Below are 22,207 nucleotides of genomic sequence, written 5' to 3' on the forward strand. Positions count from 1 at the left end.
GCAATTCAAAAGGACTAAAGGGAACCCTCACACTTATGCCGTGGATTCAAGGAAAAATAGAAACAAATTACCAGGGACTTCAGTTTTCTGAGAGTGGTTTTACTTACTAAGGCATAAAATGGCAGCAGGTGCTGGACTTTATAAATAATCAAGAGCACAGAGCGCTCTCCTCTCAGCACAGTGCACACAGATATTCAGAGGTGACTTTAAGTGAAGAATTGCTTCCAGTGAAAAGAGCTTTTGCAGTTGTCCCCTACATAAACAGCCACCTGTCACTAGCATATCATGCCAGAGGATGGGGTTACTGGAGTGTAAGACACATATGGCTGACCAAGTTAACCTTCATTAATGTTAAATCCTATCAAGATGTTTTTGGAGAATAACTTTACTGAGCTGTAGTCTGGAAAATAAACTTCGTTCCTTTACACCATGAGACAGTGCGAATGTGCAGCAGGGGAAGAAATTATTTGAGGAAGAAAATGATGAATGGTGGAACAAACTCTGCAACTGGAGGAAGGGATGAGAAGGAGAAGACTAGCGGATTAAAAATGGGAGCTAGCCAGGAAAGAAGAAAAGCATGTGAGAAGGAGCAAAACGTGACCTAGTGTGGGTAGTAACTGGTGGGAGGAATACGTGAGGGGTGAGACAGAGCAAGGGTGTTAGAGAAGGACTGGGATCCAGCCAGCATGGAAAAGAAAGTGTTAAATAGCATGGAGTGGAGAAGTTGGAGCTGTCTGTGACATGTCGTGCAGGACAGGGGACTGGAGTGAAGCTTTGTAATGACGGTTTGCTGCTAAAGCTGTATATAGGTAATGAGTGAAGTGATGAGAGCAGACCAGAGGAGAGCAGGCAGAAGAACTTGGGACTAGGATAGCAGATTCCTTTCCAAGGACAAAACAGAAGTTAAGGGCTGCCTTTTGTCAGCAAACATCTGTGAAACTCTGTGGTGAAATGCCTCACTCTCCTTAGCATTGATACAACTAGAGGATGACCAACCTTGTCACCATCGGTTCCACCAGCTGACAGCGGTAGATGTACATGTGGGAGATCTGACTTTCGGTCGTGCCACTGTCACCTGCCAACTGACCTAAGGAATTCACACCACCAGGAGCAGCCTGTTACCTTTTAAGAACGACTGTCAAAACGACAGGGGGACAGGAAAGAAATGGAGAGAAATGTCCTGCTAGTAGGTTTCACAGCTATTTGTGAGCCAGAAAAAGGAGGTCCAAGTTCAGCAATCCTGACTTCCATTTCCCACCTCACTTGTCATTCTATGGCTTCTCTTATTTTAGCCTCCTTCTGTTCCCCCATCCGGAGCTCTTCCTGCTCTCCACTTCTTCTCTTGCAACTACTACCTGCCACCCCTACTCATGCCCTCATTTGCGAACTGGTATCTCTGCTCCCATGTTCAGTCCCCCTGCCCTTTTCCACTAAAGGGGTCTCCAGTGATTCTGCTTGTTTCACACTCCCTCCCTGTAGCTCCAACTACTCTTCCCTCTGTCACACATGCCCTGCTCCTCACCTGTTGCCCTACCTCTGTCCCAAACTACTTCTGCCTTCTGTCACCTTGGCCCCCTTTCCCCGGCTCCTGTCAGCCCTCCCCTGCCTTTTGCTCATTTCACTAATATTGTTCTGCCCGTTTCCTGTGTTTGGCCTTCCCTCCTCAGGGTCTGCAATTCTCTTGTGTCATCTCATACTTTCTTTTATCGGTTTATATTGCAGTCAGGTAGTTTCTCCATTTCTCCTTCCTCCTGCTCCCTGGATGCCAGCAGAGGGAGCGCTAATTGCACAGCTCCAAGAGCATCGCTGCTCTCAGTCTGGTGCCTGCTATCGCAGGTACACAGATGCATCGCACCGTCAGCAGAGACAGAAGAGTATTAATATCCAGTGATGTGATATCTTTGCAGTAAATTCAGTTACTCTTTTAGTGCTAGCTAAACAAAGGATAATTGTAAAAATGTCATCTCATGACAACTCATCTCTGAATTGTACTTCTCTCTTGTTTTCGCCTTTTATCCTATGTCTTTATTTTTTCATGGTGGAAGGGATAAAATTTAAATGAATTTTTTTCCTCAGAGAAATACAAAAAGATTCAACCCCTCTCCCTTCTGTAATCTGCAATACAAGGGGGGGGGGGGCGGAAATCTATAAATACCTTTTGAGTATGAGCATGTAATCCCATACATGAAATACTACTTAATCTACAAAAGCCAGCAACTCTTCCTCATAAGGAAGTGACTTAACTAGGTTATCTGATTATTAACTTATCTTCTGTATAGATATATAGAAGTACGCTTAAGTTGGGCATGGATCTGAACTGAGGGAGTAAAATGGGTTGGAGTGGTGTGGCTTAGCGTGCTTGACATACACCTGTCAGTAGCGAGATCCTTTGGCTTTTACGACACAAGATTCTCCTCCTGCTCTCCCCTGCCTCTTGGCCTCCAGGACAGAAACATTAAGACATAAACTAAACATAAACTAATAAATAATACTAAATAATGGTTCTAATACTTAAAGCAATAAACTTGCTATCAGAAACAAATCTACTTTCTTGTAAGATCTGAAGCACAGTGCTCAGCCTGTTGTTTGTTTTCCTTTTCTCATTTAAAATGCAATTCATATTAGAAGCTTTCTCCTCATACAGACTTGTTTTTCACTCCTTGAGCTTTTATACTTTTTTTAAAGCAGAGTTCAGAAAGATAACAGATACACTGCTTATCTGCCACATCTCTGGTTCTTTTCCAAACTTGTTTTTCCTTTCCTAACTGAATGTTTGGATTAATTTCCTTAAAAAACCCAAACAGTCAAGCCACCCAAACTGGCACATGGTTGTGTACTACTCTCAACAAGACCCTACATATTTCTCCACCCCTCCCCACTAGGACCATGCCATATAGTCTAATCTGGGTTAGAAGCAAAAAATAAAGCTAGATAGGGCAAGTACACATTAGATATCTGTCCTGGTTTCGGCTGCGCTAGAGTTAATTTTCTTCCCAGTAGCTGGTACAGTGCTGTGTTTTGGATTTAGGATGAGAATAATGTTGATAACACACTGATGTTTTAGTTGTTGCTGAGCAGTGCTTACATTAAGTCAAGGAATTTTCAGCTTCTCATACTGCCCTGACAGTGAGGAGGCTGGAGGTGCACAAGAAGCTGGGGGGGACACAGCCAGGACAGCTGACCCAAACTGGCCAAAGGGATATTCCATACCATAGGACATCATGCTGAACAAAAAAAATGGCAGGAGTTGGCCAGGGGGTTGGGGCCACTGCTCAGGAACTGGCTAGGCATCAGTCAGCAGGTGGTGAGTAATTGCATTGTGCATCACTTGTTTTGCATATTCTTTTATCTTTTTTTCCCCCCCCTTCCTTTTCTGTCCTATTAAATTGTCTTTATCTCAACCCACAAGTTTTACCTTTCTTCTGATTCTCTCCCCCATCCCACTGTGGGGGAGTGAGCGAACAGCTGTGTGGTGTTCAGCTGTCTGCTGGGTTAAATCACAACAATGCCACACATCAAACACCAAACCTCAATTCTAGAAGGTGGCCACTCAAAACCATGCAAAAGAGCCATTGTAGATTGGCACATGGTGCCCCGTAACACTTTTACCACAGCATTACGCAGAGAGCTTTAAGGCTATCATAACTAACCACTGCTGCACATAGTTTCAGTCAGCATGAAGAAAGACACCAGCAAGCATTTTCAGCTTCAGAAGTTAAAACCAAGAGAGCAAGAATGAAAGTGTTAGACGGGATCCCTGCTCTCCAGGATTCTGGAGCCTGAGCCCAGAAGGACATTTCTGTAGAGCGGAGTACAGGAGAAGATGCCGTCCAAAACCTCTTGTGCAGTTAGACAAGCACCAAGAGGAAGAGGCACGATGACAGACACGGGCAGAACTAGGTGAGGTTTGCAATGTTATTAAGGGCTTTGGAGACACGGACAGACAAAAGCTCAGAGATGTGCTCGTCTGCCCAAGACCAGCTGGAGATGAGCAAACACTGGCCTGTAAGCACTATAGCTGCACTGCTGTACTATTAACCCCTGCTAATGAGCTCTGTGGAAAGGCATAATTAAGGTCTGCATGAGTTCACTGGTCTGGGTAGACACGTCTTTGGAATGAAGAAAATCTGACCTGAAGATACATCAAAATTAAGAGCATTCAGTGCAAAAATCAAAATTAGATCTAAGATCACCTCACTGTGGTAACATATTCTCTCAGCCCTACTGCAATGCCTTTACCATACTTTTTTACCATACAAGCATAGTGTTAGTCAAAATGAAAATAAACCATTAATCTTACCTGATTTTGTCCCATGCCATGACATGGGTACAGTATGATCCTCTGTCCAGTTACCTGATGTTCATTTGCAGGGTTATAATCAAAACAGAAGTTTGCCATTCCTCTATTCTTCAGCTAATCAAAACAAAAGAATATTTTAAAGTATTAATCTAAAGTAAGGAAGATACGCTGTAGTCACTTTACACCCATCCTGCTGGGCTGTGAGGTTTATATCCCAGAGATGGTGCAAGTTAACTGGAACAAATCAAATGGATCCCACAGCAATATCTCTCTGACTAATGTGAAATAAAACTGTTGGGACTGTCTTGACTTTGGGCATTAAAGCAGCCAGACATGATGGCTTCCCCTAGGAATGACACCGTGTTCCAGTGTATTTGCAAACGAAGTAGGTAAGGACTATGAAAAGCGGTGTTGAAACCCAACAAGCCAGCAATTCGTGCAGAACTAAAGAGTCCGCCATGTCTTTTTTTCCCCCAGGATCTACTTGTTCAAATTTTCTTATGAAAAGAAAACTACATACTTTTCTCAGTTTGTCAAATGGGTGATGTTAGAAGGATTTGCTCCCGAAAGGACTCCAGTACCCTCTTGAGGTTGACCAAGCAGTCAGATTTTAAGACCAGAAATCATGAAATTGGGTAAGATTTATCTTTGGAAAGAAACACTAGATATGATTTTAGAAGTTCTTTACTAGTGTTGCTGATCTCTGACACAACAGTGGCATAACTTTTAGATTAAATTTTAAAATATTATTAAATTACATGATTAAAAAAAATCAGGCTAATTAACAAGGATTTGCATGTAAGTATTCAGGAGGCAAAAGTAACTGAAAATAATTTAAACAATGCCACAACAATTACTGACTCCTAGTATTAACTACTTAACCAAATTTAAAATTACACAGAGCAAAACAGGTTCTGTAAACATAGGTTCAAGCTGAATGCCCCTGTTACTGAGTGTAATTATATTGCAGACAAAAAGAATAAGCAGAGTAAATCTCACAAGAGTTACTTCAGCAAGGTGTAATTTCACTGCTCTTCCCTAGTCATGATAATTGTATCCTCAGTTCCTAATGTGGAGAATGAATGGACACAAAGGGATTGCAGACAGCTAAAACCAAACAAACAAGACAAACCCCACAGGACCCAAACCCACCATAGAGCAAATCACACAAGCTGGAAAATTAAATACTTGTGTTCTATATATATTTTGCTTTCCCAACTTCCACTTTTATTGCTACTCAATGTCTACTTTCCACTGCTTTGTACCCACTCCCGCTGAAAGACAGCCAAGCCCTCGGCGCTCTGCATGCCTGGGCTGCCGGCCCAAGACAACAGCAATACATTGCGGGGCTGGGGAGGACCACCGAGTCGCCACGGCTTGGGGCCCCTTGCAGGGCTGCTGGGGCTGTGAGGTTCTCCTGCCAGAGCCAAATGTATAAACGTAGGACTGAAGCCCTACCCTTACAGGCTTTGCTTCTTAATTCCTCTCTGAACATGTTTGCACTATGCAGTTGCTGTAATTTTTCAGTAAAGGATAAACTAATCCAAATCTGGTGTATGATAAAATGCATCCTTAGTTTTAGTGTCCAAGTTCACCAGAAGCAAAAGAAATCCCCCGGGCACCTTTTCTACAGAAAACGTTGCTTGGTTTGATGGGAACACACTAGACCACTGCACTCCTCCCCAAGCTGTCAAAAGAAGACGTTTTGTTTACCTTCATAACACTAGGCAAGAATTACACTTACAAAAACAGGAAAGAAAAGTATCTTTTACAGATTATTTTTAACACTACCATGGAACTACATAAATGAAATAATAAGCTTCTCATGTTTCTACATTCTACATCAAGAAATGTCAACTTAAAGTCATAACCACTCAAAAAATGGTAATTGTATCTCTAAAAACATAAATTGCTTTTGGTTGTTATCAGCGGCTGTCCTCAGGATCAGAGGGTCTCTCATGACTATGTTTAACAACATATGACTTTGCCTGACTGTCTACTGGCTCGAAGGAAAGATAAACATAGAAAAGCACTTTTCCGCGGTGCCCTTGCAGACAACCCAATGCCTTCGCTACTGCTCCAAGCCTGCGTTCTTCGCCGTCAGCTCCCGGCACGTGCTCAAGCACATGCTCCCTTTTGTGCTCTGGAATTTTAAATAGCCAGAACTACTGTAACTCTCCTACACGTGTTATGCAATGCCCAAATACAGACAACAAAACAAAAGCTGGGTAAAAGATTACTAACTTAAGCTTCATTTCAGATTGTTTAAAACTGAGCCTGTACTCCCAGGATGCTACCACATATGTTCTCTCATTTTTCTCTTTCACGCATAAATGTTTGTGATACGTGCAGACATACTCCTAAACATACACAGTCCATATTTCAACCTGGTTCTTTAGTTTGTTTTATCAGACATCAGTAGATGTTTGTTTATACCCATCCTTCATCAGGAACCCTAACAGATATTCAAGACCTAATTTGTGGGAATAGTGCATACAAAGCTATTAAATGACCTGATCTGAAATGACAAAGATTTGGAAATAATAAAATTTGAAAATCTGATCACAGCACCACTTACACAAAAAAAAAAAAAAAAAAAAAAAAATCCACCCTCTGTTCCAAGGCACAAAAAAGTATGAGAGAATTTGTGAAAATAGTATTTTTCTCTTGTCAATGAGAATACACAGTTTAAGTTCCTTTCATGTACAACAGCTCTATCAAAACAGTAATCGTTCATTCATTTCTGAAGCTATCTTTGTTCCCATATCCACCATAAACAAGTCATGCAATAAGAACAAATTTTTCTTCATGACTTACCTTAATTCTTTTGCAGAATGCTGCATTAGAGAAACAGAAGCAAGAAACATGTTGATCACCTTGCCATTAAAACACATACTTCAGTTCTAAAAAAGATCTGTCCATGCAGGATTACGGGCTGCATCTTTCTACAACTTTTGCCTCCTATTGAAGCACTGCAGATGTACTCTACTGTGCCATTTAGTTACCACTCTGCTCGGAGGCTGGGACAGGTACTAAACAGCAACTACTGAGATATTCACCTCAGACCTTCACCCCTTACTTCTTAGAGAAATTTAAATCTGTTTCCTAACATCTGGACACTTCCATAAATGAACACAATACAGATGGCGTTCTGTAAATAATTCTTTGATTTTTTTTGTTTAAGATAAAATCCATTTCATATAACTGTAAGCAAAGCATCAACAACAGATTTTTGACTTTAAAACTTCATTACATTAGTTGATAAATACAGCCGGTGGAGCACAGCCAACCTTTCTGTTCATCTACAAAATAGATCAGAATCCTCTTTATTCTGCCACAGTGGCATTGATGTTGATGTATTAGTGGCATGGGCAGATGATACCGTGGGACACAGTAAGATATGAATTTGTAGCAAGCCAACAGCTTCATGGTACTGACCAGGCATAAGCTTTTACCTCAAAGATAATCCGAGCAGCCACAGGGAATGATTTTACTGAGTGTACGCTATTTTCATATCAACCTTTTTGAAAAAAAAAAGGTCATGAATATCCTCAGATTTCTGTTAACTTCTCAAGTGCAATGCTGAAATGGGTATACAACATTGATGACTAAAATGCTCTGAAGGAATCAATAATGAGACACTGCTGTTGGAATTCGGTTGCGCACCCCAGCAAGACCAGATCTCCCTGGGAGGCTCAAGAACATACAAGCACATGTCTGAAGCAATGATGTGTTCACTTGAGATGAATATCAAACATGTATTTCTCCCACTTCCTTTAAAAAGTCTGTCTCAAGCTTTCAGAGGCTGTACAGCCAACAGTGTGGTGCGTATTTTCCTGTGATGGTCATCAGATCTCCCGGTCTAGTCAGCCATAATCTTGGGTACCAATTCAGTCTGAAGTGGCACCTCTACAAATTGTATTATAATCCAGTTTTAGAGGTACACCCTAGAGGAGGCTGTTTTGGAGCCTGATACCTGTGAGAACTTGTAACACCAGACATGCAATAGTCTTTTTGACTATATAACTTAAGCCACATAGCTAAGATCTCTTCTTCTGTAAGCCTGTCCATATATATCACTTGTTATTTAGATGATTTACAAAATGTTCTCTCTCATGTCACAGCAAAACAAAATTCTTCATAGTTTTAAAGGCTTAAAATCTTTCTTCCCGATATTTCTTTTTTAAGGTTATATCTGGTCTAAATTAAAAGAAAATTATGACTTAAGTGTTTGGAAATTCATTGAAGATGAGACGGCCTTCAGGGAAAACATGGAAGGAAGGTGCCAACAGAAAAATTCAAGTTTTTGATCTCCCAACTGATTCAGTCAGTCGCAGATGCCTTTAAGGATAGGTGGTGAAAAGAGCCATTGGCTAGATAGTCACAACAGACATCTATCAACTTAAGTTGCTTCATGTTCAGCTGGAAGAAAGATCAGCTAGAAACTGTTTGAGAAGAACAAAGAAAAACTTCTTGTGTCAGAACATAATATGGTCTCACTGCCAAGTGATCAAACTTACAGAAGAAGAGAGATAAAATCCTGATTTTTGTGTCAACACTGTCTTTTAAAAGCAATCTGGATGCTGAGTTCAAAGCCAAATTCACAGACTGACCATAATCTTTATCCTCATATATGCATCCTGAATGCCAGCAATACTTAGTATACCTTAGAAGGGAGAGGAACCCTGACTATTTCCTTGCTTTGCAGCTATGCATTTCCACAGTCACCAATAACGAAGAAATCACAGAGCTGCCCAGTTCTTCTGTCTTAACCTAGCTGCACAATGCAGCAATGTCACAGTACTAATATTAAACACACAAGACGGCTCCAAGTTCTTCCTAGAGGTGCCCGCACCACCGCTTCCCAGGGCAGCTAAGATTTTTAAGCAGACCGAGCCTGGGCTGTCTAGGTGGGCAATCTGCACAGACCCGGGGTTCAAGTCTTTTTAAGATTTCACACCAGCTGAAGCCCAAGTACAGTATATACTTCGCTGGTAAGCGCATGCTCAAGGATGGCCAAATCAGATGCTATGCCAGAAAAAGAGAGACACCAGTGCTCTACACAGAACTTAAAAGGGATTATTCAGCCTTTCCAGAAATGCTGACATATTATTTTAACCCACTAAGTGCCTACCAGCTTCACTCCTGCCCGCCCCCCAAGTAAATTATTAAAGTCAAAAGACCTCAGGCAGTTTATAAAAATGCAATCATAGCTCCGGCAAAAATATTCAAAATTCAGGATGTTTAAATAAAGTTTTAGGCAGCTAACTTTTTAGACAACCAAGCTTAGTATAGATATTTTTATCTACGCATCAAGAGAAAAAATTTAGCACAAGTGTCTGCTTGTCAGCGCATGGCACTGAATGCCGCTCAATAATTCTTGCATTTATTTCAATAACATATGGCTGACCTATAGGTAATCTTAGAAAGATTTTCAACTTCAGTGTAAAGATTTTCAAGGAAGGGATAAATCCCCATATTCCTTTGCAATCTCTTTGAACAATTAAATAACCTCACACTAAGCCGAGCTGTTAACAAAGCTGACACTTTTAAACACAGTATTTTTGTGGACCAAAAAAGCACTACACGGCTAAGGCAGGAGTAAAGAACACGATCAATGATTCATTGAAGTTAGCAGATGGGACTCAATATCCACAAATCAGTTGAATCAGTAAGTGTCATTTTTGCACTGTCACTTTCTCAGAGTATAACTGCACTTTAATCACATTTTAAATTCGTCCTGCCAAAAAAAAATTGTGTATTCTTATTATGCTCACAACTAGACAACAGCATTTAAGAATTATTTTTAGAGAAATATATAGAGCACACCTAAATTATACCATAGATACCTCAAGCAGCTCTGAACAAGAATTATTATTTCTAGGTATTGTCAACACCTTTCCTGAGGATGACACATGCAGTTAAATCATGAAAGAAACTGCACAAATCCCTTCCCCTCCTCAGGAGGTTGAAGTGCTATCACCGCCACCAGTCTAGGCTTTCTTTTGGAGGGTGAAAGATGGAGGTGGAGGGGAGAATAAGGTTACTGAAATGCTCCTGGAAGGTAAGTCTTACAATATCCTACTGCTTCAACTGTCTCTGACCTTGTCAGTTAGTGATCCAGCACAAAACAACAAAAAACAAACCCATGTTGTACCAGGGTCTGTTCAAGGTACTGGATAATGGTGGATATTACCTTTCATGCCAGCGATGACACAGAGACACCAACTCAAGTACAAGCTGCAAGACAAATGGAGGAGGGTGGCTACGCTCCCAGAGGCTCCTAAGGGCTTTGCTGCCAACTGATGCGCTCCCTGCGGGAGCTCCTACAGCTCCCCGTGGGAAATCCAGCTCCCCATGGGAAATCGCAGCGTTTCCACATTAGGATCTTTTTTGTTCAACAGGTAACAAAGCTATTAGGGAAGACTGCTGGGAGACTTGGTTCCTGTATGTTTTGTAACACCCACAGTGATGGGGTTTTTTCCTCCACTGAAGGAGATCCAGCAGAGACTGAGTAACAGAAGTGCAGATGGCAGCAAGACGAGACTGTTGTGATACGGGCTGGATGCGATGCAGCAGTGTGGGAATGCAGCTTAGCCAGATCTGCAGAGTGATCGAGTTACCAGCAAAAATACTTCTAAATCAATGTGGCATTGGTAATCAGGAAGGTATTTTATACATCTTTGCCTGGCAGAAAGGTACAGTCTTGTCTTCCCTATAAGACACGCAGCAGATATCTGCTGATTTTTCTGAGGAAGCAGGTATTTGCTGTATCATCTCTGCCTTCATCCTTTCCAAATAAGATTACAGTAATGTGATATACATGGAACTATAGTTTATATTTATTTGTAAGCTGCAAATAGCATAGAAAGTTGTCAACTCTTAAAAAAGGAGAAGAGGATTCTGATATTGAACCAATGAAAATTGCTTGTGAACCTGTGCTGGTCTAAAGTGGCCTCCAGATTAAAAATTAACATGTTGGTTTTGACACAGAGAATCCTGTATGATCTGGCAGTACATAGCACCAGCTCTCTTTCCCATCATCAGAACATCATATTTTCATCAGATAAAATGTGCAAATACATGTTTCAAAGCACACCCTTTCTATTTTCAAGTCAACAACTAAAAACTAAAACACTTTGGTGCTCTCTTTTTTTTTTTTTTTTTTTTTGCTCTGCAACATTTCAAGAAATAAAAAAGTCATCCTTTGCTGCCTTTAATACTCCCAAGATGTCACTTGGAAGGTTCAATTCACAGCAACATTACCTGTTCTCCAACCCTGTCACAGAACTCCTTCATAAAAAGCATCCCCTAGAATAAAGACTCTGATAGAAACCACATTTTAAAGCCTACCAATTCTAACTGAATTCTACCAAAATCCCAAACTGATTTTGGCATAAAAATACCTTCATACTGAGCTAGTAGGAGAGCTCAGAGAACTGCAAGGAGGCCCCTTCTCAGCAGCCACATACCATTCCAAAGAAGCCTGGTCTGTCCTCAGGTACGTGAAGCTCTGGGTACACGTTCTCCAAGAACCATTTGAAGTCCTTGCATTTCAGCTTCTCTCGAAGGAGTCTCCTTTCTGTCACATCTCCATATGGTTCCTGAAAGACAAAAAAAAAAAAAAAAAAAAAAAAAAAAAAAAAAAAGGAAAAAAATGTTTAAAAAACTCCCAACCAGAACAGATGCTCTCTTTTAAATTATCTGTATACATTATTAGGAACCATATGCTAAAGTGATGAGTAGGACTTTTAGCCAGGAAAAATCCCCATGTTTGGGTGCTGGATTTGATTTCATTATCCTTACATTTGTTAAATGTTGACAAAAAAGAATTGGAACAGTGCACATAAAACTTTAAAATACTCTAGAAGACAGTTTGTCTGAGAAAACTCCCCAAATCCACAAGTAAGGAAGTCCTTGAATACAAATTGCTGGGAACGGAGAAGGCATATTGGAAAATAAAACTTCCCTTAGCTGGATAATTGAAAATCTCAAAAGCAGTGAATGAATCTTGAGAATTTTAAATTATTCCACCATCCATTTGCAAATTACCTGTACAGACAGTTTCACATTTAACTGATGAAATCTATAAAATCTGCTAATGTTTCCTTTGAACTTCATAGTTTTACGGGGTGGGGAGTATCCTAAAATCTTAAACCTCCAGAGGAAAGCTTTCATTGCAGACTTTTCCCTCTCTATAGATTGGAGCAGAGTTCACATCTTTTCATGTCTGTCTTCAAAAATCTAGCTTTATATTGACTAGGGACTTCAGACAGTCAGACATGAGATACCATTTGCAGACCCCAGGTTTTTACAGGTCACTTGAAACACTCTTTCATCAAACCACAAATATATCTGCATTTCTCAAAGCTGTGGAAATATCACTGAAAACAGAAAGCAGATGTAAAACAGAGGCAGAGATGCCTGCTTGAATAAACAAACGGCATGACATATTAGCTCTGAGGTCTGAACATTAATCTTGAAGCGAAACTTTACAGAACCAAATTCTGCAGCCACAGCATCAATCATTTTTCCATTATGCTATGGAACTGAATATTTGGGTTAGATGAAGTAGAAGGGTCTGAACTCAACCACTGCAACAAGTGATGCACAGAGTATTACGGGAACCAGAGTGTGTTGGCGGCAGCTTTGATATGTGCAAAAAAACGCACAAGTCTCAGCTTACATCCACTGTGTTAAAATAAGCCAATATGCAAAACTTCCAGTACTAACACACAAATATCCTTTAAAGTTAAACTTCTGTCATCACAGACATCAGCTGCCCAGAACTTTACAAGAAAAACTGTCAGCATTTATTGCTGTTTTCTCTTTACATATGACAAGCAGAATCAGCCTGGCATTGCCTGTGAGCGCCCATCTTCGGATACACAAAACTCATATTTCTCCCAAAGTCAGACTCTAATAATAAAACCTAAATGGCTTTCATGATGTTAAAGTAAAACAATTATTACAAATGCATAGACTATAATAATCTAATTACCCAATTTAATCCAACGGAACACGAGATGGAAGCTAACCAAATTCAGCTTCCCCAGTGTCCTCCAGTGTATCTTTTAAAAGCGTAATGGTTTCAGGAGCATTTTTCCCCTCCCCGCATGTCTATTGGGATAGGCCACTCAAATGTGTGGGGAGCTCCCTGTTCCCTGCCTGGTCCCCAAGCTCTGGTCCGGTGTAGCCGGAGGCAGGCGCTCAGCAGCCGACCGCAGGGCAGCTCCTCCCATGCACCAAACCAGAAAGCCGGCACTTTAGAAAAACTTTCCGTGCAAAGAGAAGTACCTGGGGAGATCAAGCACCTCCAGAAACAAGCAACAGCAGAGGGTGATTTCTTTTAGGCCTGAACTTTGGACTTTGTGCCAGAGGTTGATATTAGTCATTTCTAGACATCGTGAGGATATTTCGGTGTTATTGTCTTCCAGCCTACAGGTCCCTCACAATAAATATATCCAAGCTATGAATTTGCACACTGCTTTACTGTTCTGACCTACTCAATTCTCACAGTATTTATTGCCTGAAAAATTTTGCTAACAAATGATCTTGTATTTTCTTCCTCACAGAAAATAAAAATATTAACTTTTTTTAAAAAAAAAGAAAAAAACAGAACTCATGCTTCAAACATTTTATTAGGAACATTTTCATCTGAGTTCCCAGGACTGATTTTAATTAATCTTTGCAATATTGATTTTGTATTTTTTTTTTTAATCAAATGTTGTGCAGCAGTAAATCAAACAGAAAAATCCATTTTGTCTTACATCAGTCCAAAATTTTACAATCATCACAAGACAGGTAATTTTACTAAAGATTATTACTATGCTGTTCACTTAAAGATCTACTGTCCATTGAACCTTGTCGATTAGCATTCATTAATTTTGTGTCTCTTCTGTAATTCTTTATTGATAGAATCTTGTATCAGCTGTTTCATAAAGCATATATTTCAGGCTAAACAGCTCCTCCTTTGTTGGGTCACCTCGCTTAACTTTATTCTTTCATTTATTCATTCATTTGTTTAATATTGACACAAATGTGGCCTTCTAGTCATACAGAATTTCTGATTTTTTCCAAGGAATTAAAAATTCACTATATATACACTTATTACATGTTTGGGAAAACGTTTCAGAAGAAATGAGAAACAAACATAAGAAGCACTTCATGTCAAATATTAGCTAAATTAATAGTTACTTCATTGAAAACAAATTCTATTGAAATTCCAGGAAAAATGGACTTGAACTCACCAGGCGAGCGTGTGGGTTTCGGTGGTAATAAAGTTCTTTATATTCATCCATCCACACTTCAGCTGCACGCACACTGTTTGCCAAAGCTTTGGACCGGGAGTATGGAGCTTGTTTGGGGAAGACATGACCTACATGTGAGCATGGATGGATCTCAAGACTTCCTCCACACTGCCATATCTGAACAAAGAATTAACATTGCGCATCATGAATTTGACTCTGCAAGCAGAAGTATACAGTAACAATAAGCCTTTGTAAGGATAATACCTTCTCAAGAATATCACAACATACTACAGGCAACACATACAATAATTTTGTGTCTCATTTGATGAACAAGCTGGATCAAATGACATCCTTGTGAACTCAGAGAAAACCACTGTGAATAACAAGGAGATAACCCCATCTCTGGTTTTATCTGGTGTGCAATTATCCCTTTCTTAGCTTCACTTTCTCTGAAGGCACGACAAGAAATAGCCTACAGTATTTCTGCAGGTCTAACTGTGGTCTACAATTCAAGTTATCCAGGCGTTATTAAAAGAAAGTCATGTTTCTTGTCCAAATTAACTATGCAAATAGGTGTCTGAGAAAAAAACCGATGACCGATAACTGATTTCTTGCCAGAAATCTTTGCCCATATTCTACTGGAAAGCTGACCTGACAAAACAGGTAAGCTTGGCATATCGTTGGAGGATGATAAGTTGTGTTCCTGTTTCTATATTCACCATTTCAGAAGAGAGGCACAGGTGCCTGATCATAAAAATATAAGTAACCTTTTTCATTGGAAAGCTGGGAAAGGAACCCCAGACCCAATGCACGAAAAGAAAAAGCAAAGTAATTCTGTAATGTTGTGGTTTAACCTCAGCCAGCAACTAAGCACCACAGAGCCTCTTGCTCACTCCCCCCCCGGTGGGATGGGGGAGAGAATCGGAAGAGTAAAAGTGAGAAAACTCATGGGTTGAAATAAAGACAGTTTAACAGATAAAGCAAAAGCCGCGCGCGCAAGCAAAACAAAGCGAGGAATTCATTCACTGCTTCCCATGGGCAGGCAGGTGTTCAGCCATCTCCAGGAAAGCAGGGCTCCATCACGCGTAATGGCTACTTGGGAAGACAAACGCCATCACTCCGAACGTCCCCCCCTTCCTTCTTCTTCCCCAGGTTTATATGCTGAGCATGACATCATATGGTGTGGAATAGCCCTTTGGCCAGTCTGGGTCAGCTGTCCTGGCTATGCTCCCTCCCAGCTTCTTGTGCACCTGGCAGAGCATGGGAAGCTGAGAAGTCCTTGCCTAGTGTAAACTCTGCTCAGCAAGAACCAAAACATCAGTGTGTTATCAACATTATTCTCATCCTAAATCCAAAACACAGCACTCTACCAGCTACTAAGAGGAAAACTAACTCTATCCCAGTTGAAACCAGGATATGTAACTACCTCATCGTGGTTCAGCCAACATTAGTGAAACAACCTCCCCTGTCTAAAGCAATATTCCTACTTGCTGTAGAGTACTTGAACCTGAATGTGGAATTGGTAGTACTCACTCTGTCCTTGTCCTCATCCTCCTGCCTCTGGCTCCCCAGGCCAGGAGACGTACAGCCCTGGAGATAAAGCCCATAAATGACCACCAAGTAGATGCACTAGCCTCAGCACTCTGTGCAAATTCTTGTAATTATACTCTTCTCCTTTGAAAACCATGGACTTTTGGCAGCTCATCCACACAGCCACTTTCCTATCATCTGTTCTGATCTCAAGTTTGAGATAATGAAAGGAAAGCGCAGCTAAGTATTTCCTGTTTAATATTGTGCGTGACCACAATGTGGCAGACACCCTGTTTCTGAAGGGTGCCTGAAACAAGGTTTCTGAAACGTAGTCAGATGGGAGTAGGACACGTTGCTGCACTTGAACAAACTTGAGGCTATCACCAACGGCTCCAACAGATTTTCTGTAGAAGTTTTTTTGAGAACTGGCACTCCAGTGAGCTAATTCTCCTTGTGTATTCAACCGTGTGTAGGCGGCAGCTCATCTTTCCTTTGTAAATGGAGGACAAGGGAAATTAGCTGAGATATATTTAAGGGGTAGAGAGGCTTGCTCCCTGACAACCTTCTTGTATAGCACATACATTTTAATTACATGTTATTCAAATTAACACAGCAGGAGTGAAAGCTATGAGGTAGCAAATAATAACAATGACAACAGATCAGTGATGGGACTTTTCCCATCTCTCTCCCTGGGACTTTTAAGGATCTAGAAAGTCACTACAGATGAAGGCTTTCAGCATACACAAGATGGACATTGTCTTCAGACTGCTTTTTTTTTTTTTTTTTAAAATTACTTATGGATTTATCTCAAATTTCTTAATTTGGAAATGAATGAATATTGTCTCTGTTGATTTGGTTTTGGACAATGATTTTAGACCTTCACATGTGGCACAATACTGTGCTTAGTAACAAAACTACAAGCACTCCAATACATATGTTTACTTTTAAAACAAACAGCTTCCTTAAAGGTATAGGTAATTCATTATTCAGCTGTAGGGAGCACTGGATAAACTTTACTTCCTGGATTTAAAACCTTCATTTCTTGCTTTTCATGAGAGGTTTCATTCTTCTTTTTTGTTGCTTTTTGGGGAAGCAGTATATTTGTCATGTGAACAGAAAGATGATTAAAGGAATTATACAAGAAATCTAGAATTCTGTACGGATCTTTTAAACAATTTGTGTATTTTCACATGTAAGTTACACTACTGCCATTTTGAAAGCTGCTAAGAAACCAGCTATCCACTTTCACTTTAAGATCTCCCTTTTTGAGATTTGTTTCAAAACAATAGCTTTCTTACATTATTATTTCTATATCCAAGATTAGTTTTCTTAAAGTTGAAATTTATCATGCAAAATTTTTGTGTCAGCAAATATTAAGTGCCATTAAATTTATTAAAGTTTAACAATTTCCATATTTGATATATTCCATATAAGCATTTTTTTAATTGATCATTACTGTTTTGATCAGTCTGTTTTTAAACAAGATATGAAGAAGGGACTACTGAAGTAAAAATGTACAGTTAAGAATGAAGATCATTCTTCTACTCTTCCATGATAAAGTCTGATTTACATGGAGTAAAACAGACTGACCATATCTCTGTTAAATTGCTGCCAAAAAGAGAATTCTGCAACAGCTGATTTTTCAATAATTAAAATTCTGAATTTCTCTAAAAAAAATAACTGTAGGTTTCTAAGCAATGCTCATTAAATTCTGCTTCTTTTATCAAAACAGTTCAAAACTTCTCTTGTCTTCCTATTACAAAAAAATTAAGCACATTTCAGCTAAACAATTCCTCAAAAGGTTTATTTATTTTTTTTAATGGAAAACACATTTCAACCTCTATATAAAATCAAATACAAATGAAGAGCAAGGACAAGAGAGAGAAAGCAAGGAATTCACTACAGAAAACAAAGTTGACTACTAAATGCTAAATAAGTGACTCTGGAGAAGGTTCTCCCCTAAAACTATTTGCACCTCCTTTAACAGAGAAGCACATCAGATTTCGTGTATAGTTTGCACGTTCGCACGCATGAAAATGTTTCTTTACAAGGTCTGGCTAGTTCGCAGCTCATTATAAAAGTGTACTGTTTTTCCTTCAGCACAAAAAGAAAACAAGGTGACATTCATTTCTACTTTCACTTTCATCTTGATGCAAGCAGACTATTGCTATTTTTTCTTTTCTTTTCAGAAACAGATGGTGGCATTATGAAAAGCTACAATAAAAGCACAGATCTCACCTTGGGATCCCCATCCCTGCCAGGGTCTTTGGACAACTGACCAAATCGCTGGGTCAATGAACACTAAATAAGAAAAGCTCTATAAGCTCTACCACCTCCACTCTAACATTTTAGGACCCTCTGGAAGAAATAAAAAATTAAAAAAAGATGCTACCTCCTGAACAAAGACAAACTGCAGAAAATACTCTGTTCCTGCCCCTCTCTCTGCTGCAATTCTGCTTGCCGGCTTGTGGCTGAGCCCCCCTGCACGGCGCTCATGCATGATCTGTTGGGAGCTGGGTGGGCGGAGAGGCCTCCCCAGCTGCGTGAACCCATCCCGGCTGCTCCCGCTGCAAGACAGATTTCCAGATCCGGACAGAAAGAAACAATACAAAAAGATTAGAAAAGAGATCAGGCAATCGGAGGCACATCACTCAGGCCCGTGGGCAATGAAGTTTCCAACAGAAGAATGGACTTACCAGTAAATAATTTTGCCTTTTTGCACATGTGTGGTTTTCTCTCATGCCATGATGGTGGGTTGAAGGACAGACTGCAGGTGTATTGAGCAGCAGTCCCCAGAAACAAACTTACATTGCCGTGCCACTAGCAGCATCAAGAGAAGAGAGGGGGGAAAAAGCTGCAACCAGGTTCCCCTCGCTCCATGTACAGGAGGGGGAAGATGAAAAGGCATGTTTTGCATCCCTCAGAAAGAAGAGTTTCAATGCAAGTTATGCCCATGAAGTGAAATTTTATCAAGCCAAATAGCATTAAGCAATCTGAAATCAAGGCACATTGACTTGGTCCTGCATTCAGCACAGAGCCTCCATCTCTCTTAGTCATCATGCTTTTAGCCGGAGCTTTGTCCTTGTTGCACCTCTCAAAGCCACAGAAAATGTCTTTAGTTTAGAATAATCAAAGTACAAGAAAGAGGAGGCTTGAGGACAAGTCCTTTCATGTCATCGGGAGAGGGTGGTGTTTTCAGAGATGAGAAGAACAATGAATTAATTTACAGTGGTTTTCAGTATCCCTGCTCCTAATTTTCAGGTCTGGCAGGTCTAGAAACCACGTAGACAACAGAATTAACACTGATTTATCCCTCTTGACCTTCTTCAGCACTGTGAGCGGCCAGAAGAACACAGTTAAGCAACATCATAGCGCTCTGCTCTCTTTCACAAAAACCCTCACCGCAGGAAGCACGAGTACAAGGGCTTGAAATAAAACAGAGGAAAGCATGTTGTGCACAATTTGGATCCAAATGCCCAGATCCTACTGGCAATCTGCACTAGTAAAATTAACACGCCCAGGCATATTCGCTGGCCATCGCACAGTCCGTCCTGCAAAACTGTTGGCCTCCCAGAGGAGAGCTGCTCGATCCACCTGCAACCCGCAGGGACCCCACACCGACCTCTCGGCTTCCTCATTTAAGTGCTGCTCTTACCCCCCATGAGCCATGTCCTCGCTCTCGGGCTGGTGTGTGACACGCTGCGTGCCTGTGGCCGCTGGAGGACTGCCCTGAGCCCCCGGGCTGGTGCACCCACGTGCCTGCTCAGCCCCTGCTCGTGCACACTCTGCAGCGTGCTGGCTCCTGGGGATTCTGCTGCTGCTCCTTTTGTGCTTCTCCTCTGTGCTAGGCAGCCTCTGATGCTTCCTCCAGCCCACGAGAAGACCACATGTCTCCACACCGAAGGAGCAAAAGGCACTGCTCATAGATGCTGCTGCACCCCATGGGGCCAAACACCTCGTTCAGGGGAACCAGTAACATCAAAAATGAGGCTTGATGCCAGAGCCTGGCAGAAGTCAATGGCAATGACAGCTTGGGTCTAAAGCAGCAGCCAGTGCAGGGGCAGTCCGTGTCATACAGGGCAGGGGTCAGGCCTGTCCTGTCTGCAAGCCTTGGTATCCCAAAAAGCGAGACACAAAGAGCAGAAAGCCAAGAACTGCATGCAGAGAGGGCTGTCTTTGAGGCTGTCTACAAGGAGCTGTAGAAAGCTCCTTGTAGAAAGCTCCCACAATCCATCTCAGAGGAAAAAACCACTGACATCTGGGCTGGTGCTATCCATAACTCCTACTCATTACAGGGCAACCATTTTGGTGCCACCAAATCTCTGGCAGCCAGGGTCACAGAAGACTGCAGACATTTCAACAATATGAAGTAGGTCTTGTAATGTCTAGTTCTGTCAACTGTGACTGTTGTTTTCAAGCTTGCTGCTTTGGGAGAGGTGCAAATTTCTGCTAAGAGGCAAAGCATATAGCACTGCTTTCAAAAGCAGCATCCTCTCCACCTCACGGGTGCTCAGTCTGGTTGCATGTGCACTAGCAGACACAAACAAGTGCCTGCAAGAGCCAGTCTTGCTCAGCAGGTGCACATATCCAACATGCTTGCTACTGTTACGCTACATTTGTGGGAGACAGATACTGTCATGCACTCTGATGTGGCTTGCTGCTAAACTGGCAGCCTCCTGTCTCTGCTTATTTGTCTGCTGCAATAGTGTCATAACTGAGAAAGCAAGAGACACAGCAAGCCTCAGGTCAGCAAGCATCTGTACCCAAAAGTGCATGACTCCCTCATTGTCATCATCCCTTCCAATCCCTCAGTAAGCAAGAAAAATGATTTTCCATTGCCAGAGTTAGCTGGGGATGGCGTCCACCACCACACTGCTTTCCAGCTTAACGTACCTTGGGTTGTGACTGATGATGAGCACAATCATTTCTTTGGGCCCCAAAGCACGAACCCAACCTATTGCTACTTCTGGCTCCCTGAGCAGCCTCTCAAAAGGAGGCATAAAAATAATTTCATCAAGAGATACTTCATAGCTCCTGACCCCATGACTGAGCAATTATCCCACAGAAAAGAAATCCCTTCCAGTGGGAAGAGGGGACCCACTGCAACATACACATCAATGGGGGCTACACCAAAACCGGAGACAGCTGGGAGACTCCCGCTTCAGAAGCTCACAGAGCTGGTGGAGGTGTGTAAGCTGCTTTGAGCTTCAGGCAGAGGCCTGCAGAATTTACTGACCAAGACAAGTAGGCTGTGTTTGGACTTACATGCCAGGAACTTTTCCCTGTGTGAGAAAGGTGGTGGTCATGAATTCAGAACAAACAGTGATTCCAGCTGAGAAATCCCCTTCCAGACAGAAACCATGTCATCTCTAGGTCTGTGCTTATTATCCTCCCTAATCCTTTTCTTTCCTTATTTTTGTGCCCTCTTTGCTGGGATTTCTGCACTACAGGCAGCTGGAGACAGGAACAACAGCCAGGAAGACTCCATGCTTCTCTGGTTAACGGGCAGACATCAAATGAGATGGTCTACTCATGGCTCCTTTCTCAAGGAAGTGGTTTTGTAACATTAAAATACTATTTATCCCTAAAATCTTCTGGTAAAAAACAAAACAAAACCATCAACCCTCCTGTCTCGCAATCCAGTGACACACAGAAATGCAAATATGACCATAAAACATACCTGATGATCAGCAGAAAAAACACGGGAAATCCAGGATACTCAGTTGTGAACTCCCTGCAAGCCAAAAATGGCCCTGCAGACTGCATTGCTTCATCAAGCTAAGTGTGATATGGGGCAAACAACAGGCAGCCAGTGCTCAGTGGGAATCAGCAGCAGCACAGGTAACAGCAAAGCTGAGGAGGACAAGACTGTTTTGCTCGTCAGTCTGGACTGTCTTGTATCTCCTCTCTCTTCCCCTGACATAAATCCTTTTCATTCCAGATATCTATCTGCCTTCACACCTGAGCACTGGTCTACCCTCTGGGTAGGGTACAGCTCTACAGTTCCTGGAGATTTTCCCCATCACCTTTTATAACTTTTATACAAACTTTTCCTGAAGTGAAACAGAATAAAGCCTTAAAGATGTGCAGGGGCTGGCTTGTCCTGCCCCACTGGTAACTGCCACCA

General features: G+C 41.4%; 1 protein-coding gene across 1 annotated transcript in view; it reads right to left on the reverse strand.

The window, feature by feature from the left end:
- Positions 1–22,207, reverse strand: part of GALNT12 (polypeptide N-acetylgalactosaminyltransferase 12) — a gene marked incomplete at its 5' end in the record, with an annotated part of 51,735 nt that overhangs the window by 7,895 nt on the left and 21,633 nt on the right. The window contains 3 exons of the mRNA XM_082330129.1: positions 4,301–4,414; positions 11,773–11,904; positions 14,551–14,727. Coding sequence (XP_082186255.1) covers positions 4,301–4,414; positions 11,773–11,904; positions 14,551–14,727 — 423 coding nt within the window. The remainder of the gene's footprint in view (positions 1–4,300; positions 4,415–11,772; positions 11,905–14,550; positions 14,728–22,207) is intronic.

The sequence above is a fragment of the Platalea leucorodia genome (assembly GCF_965183815.1).
Source record: "Platalea leucorodia genome assembly, chromosome: 1".
NCBI classification, from domain to species: domain Eukaryota; kingdom Metazoa; phylum Chordata; class Aves; order Pelecaniformes; family Threskiornithidae; genus Platalea; species Platalea leucorodia.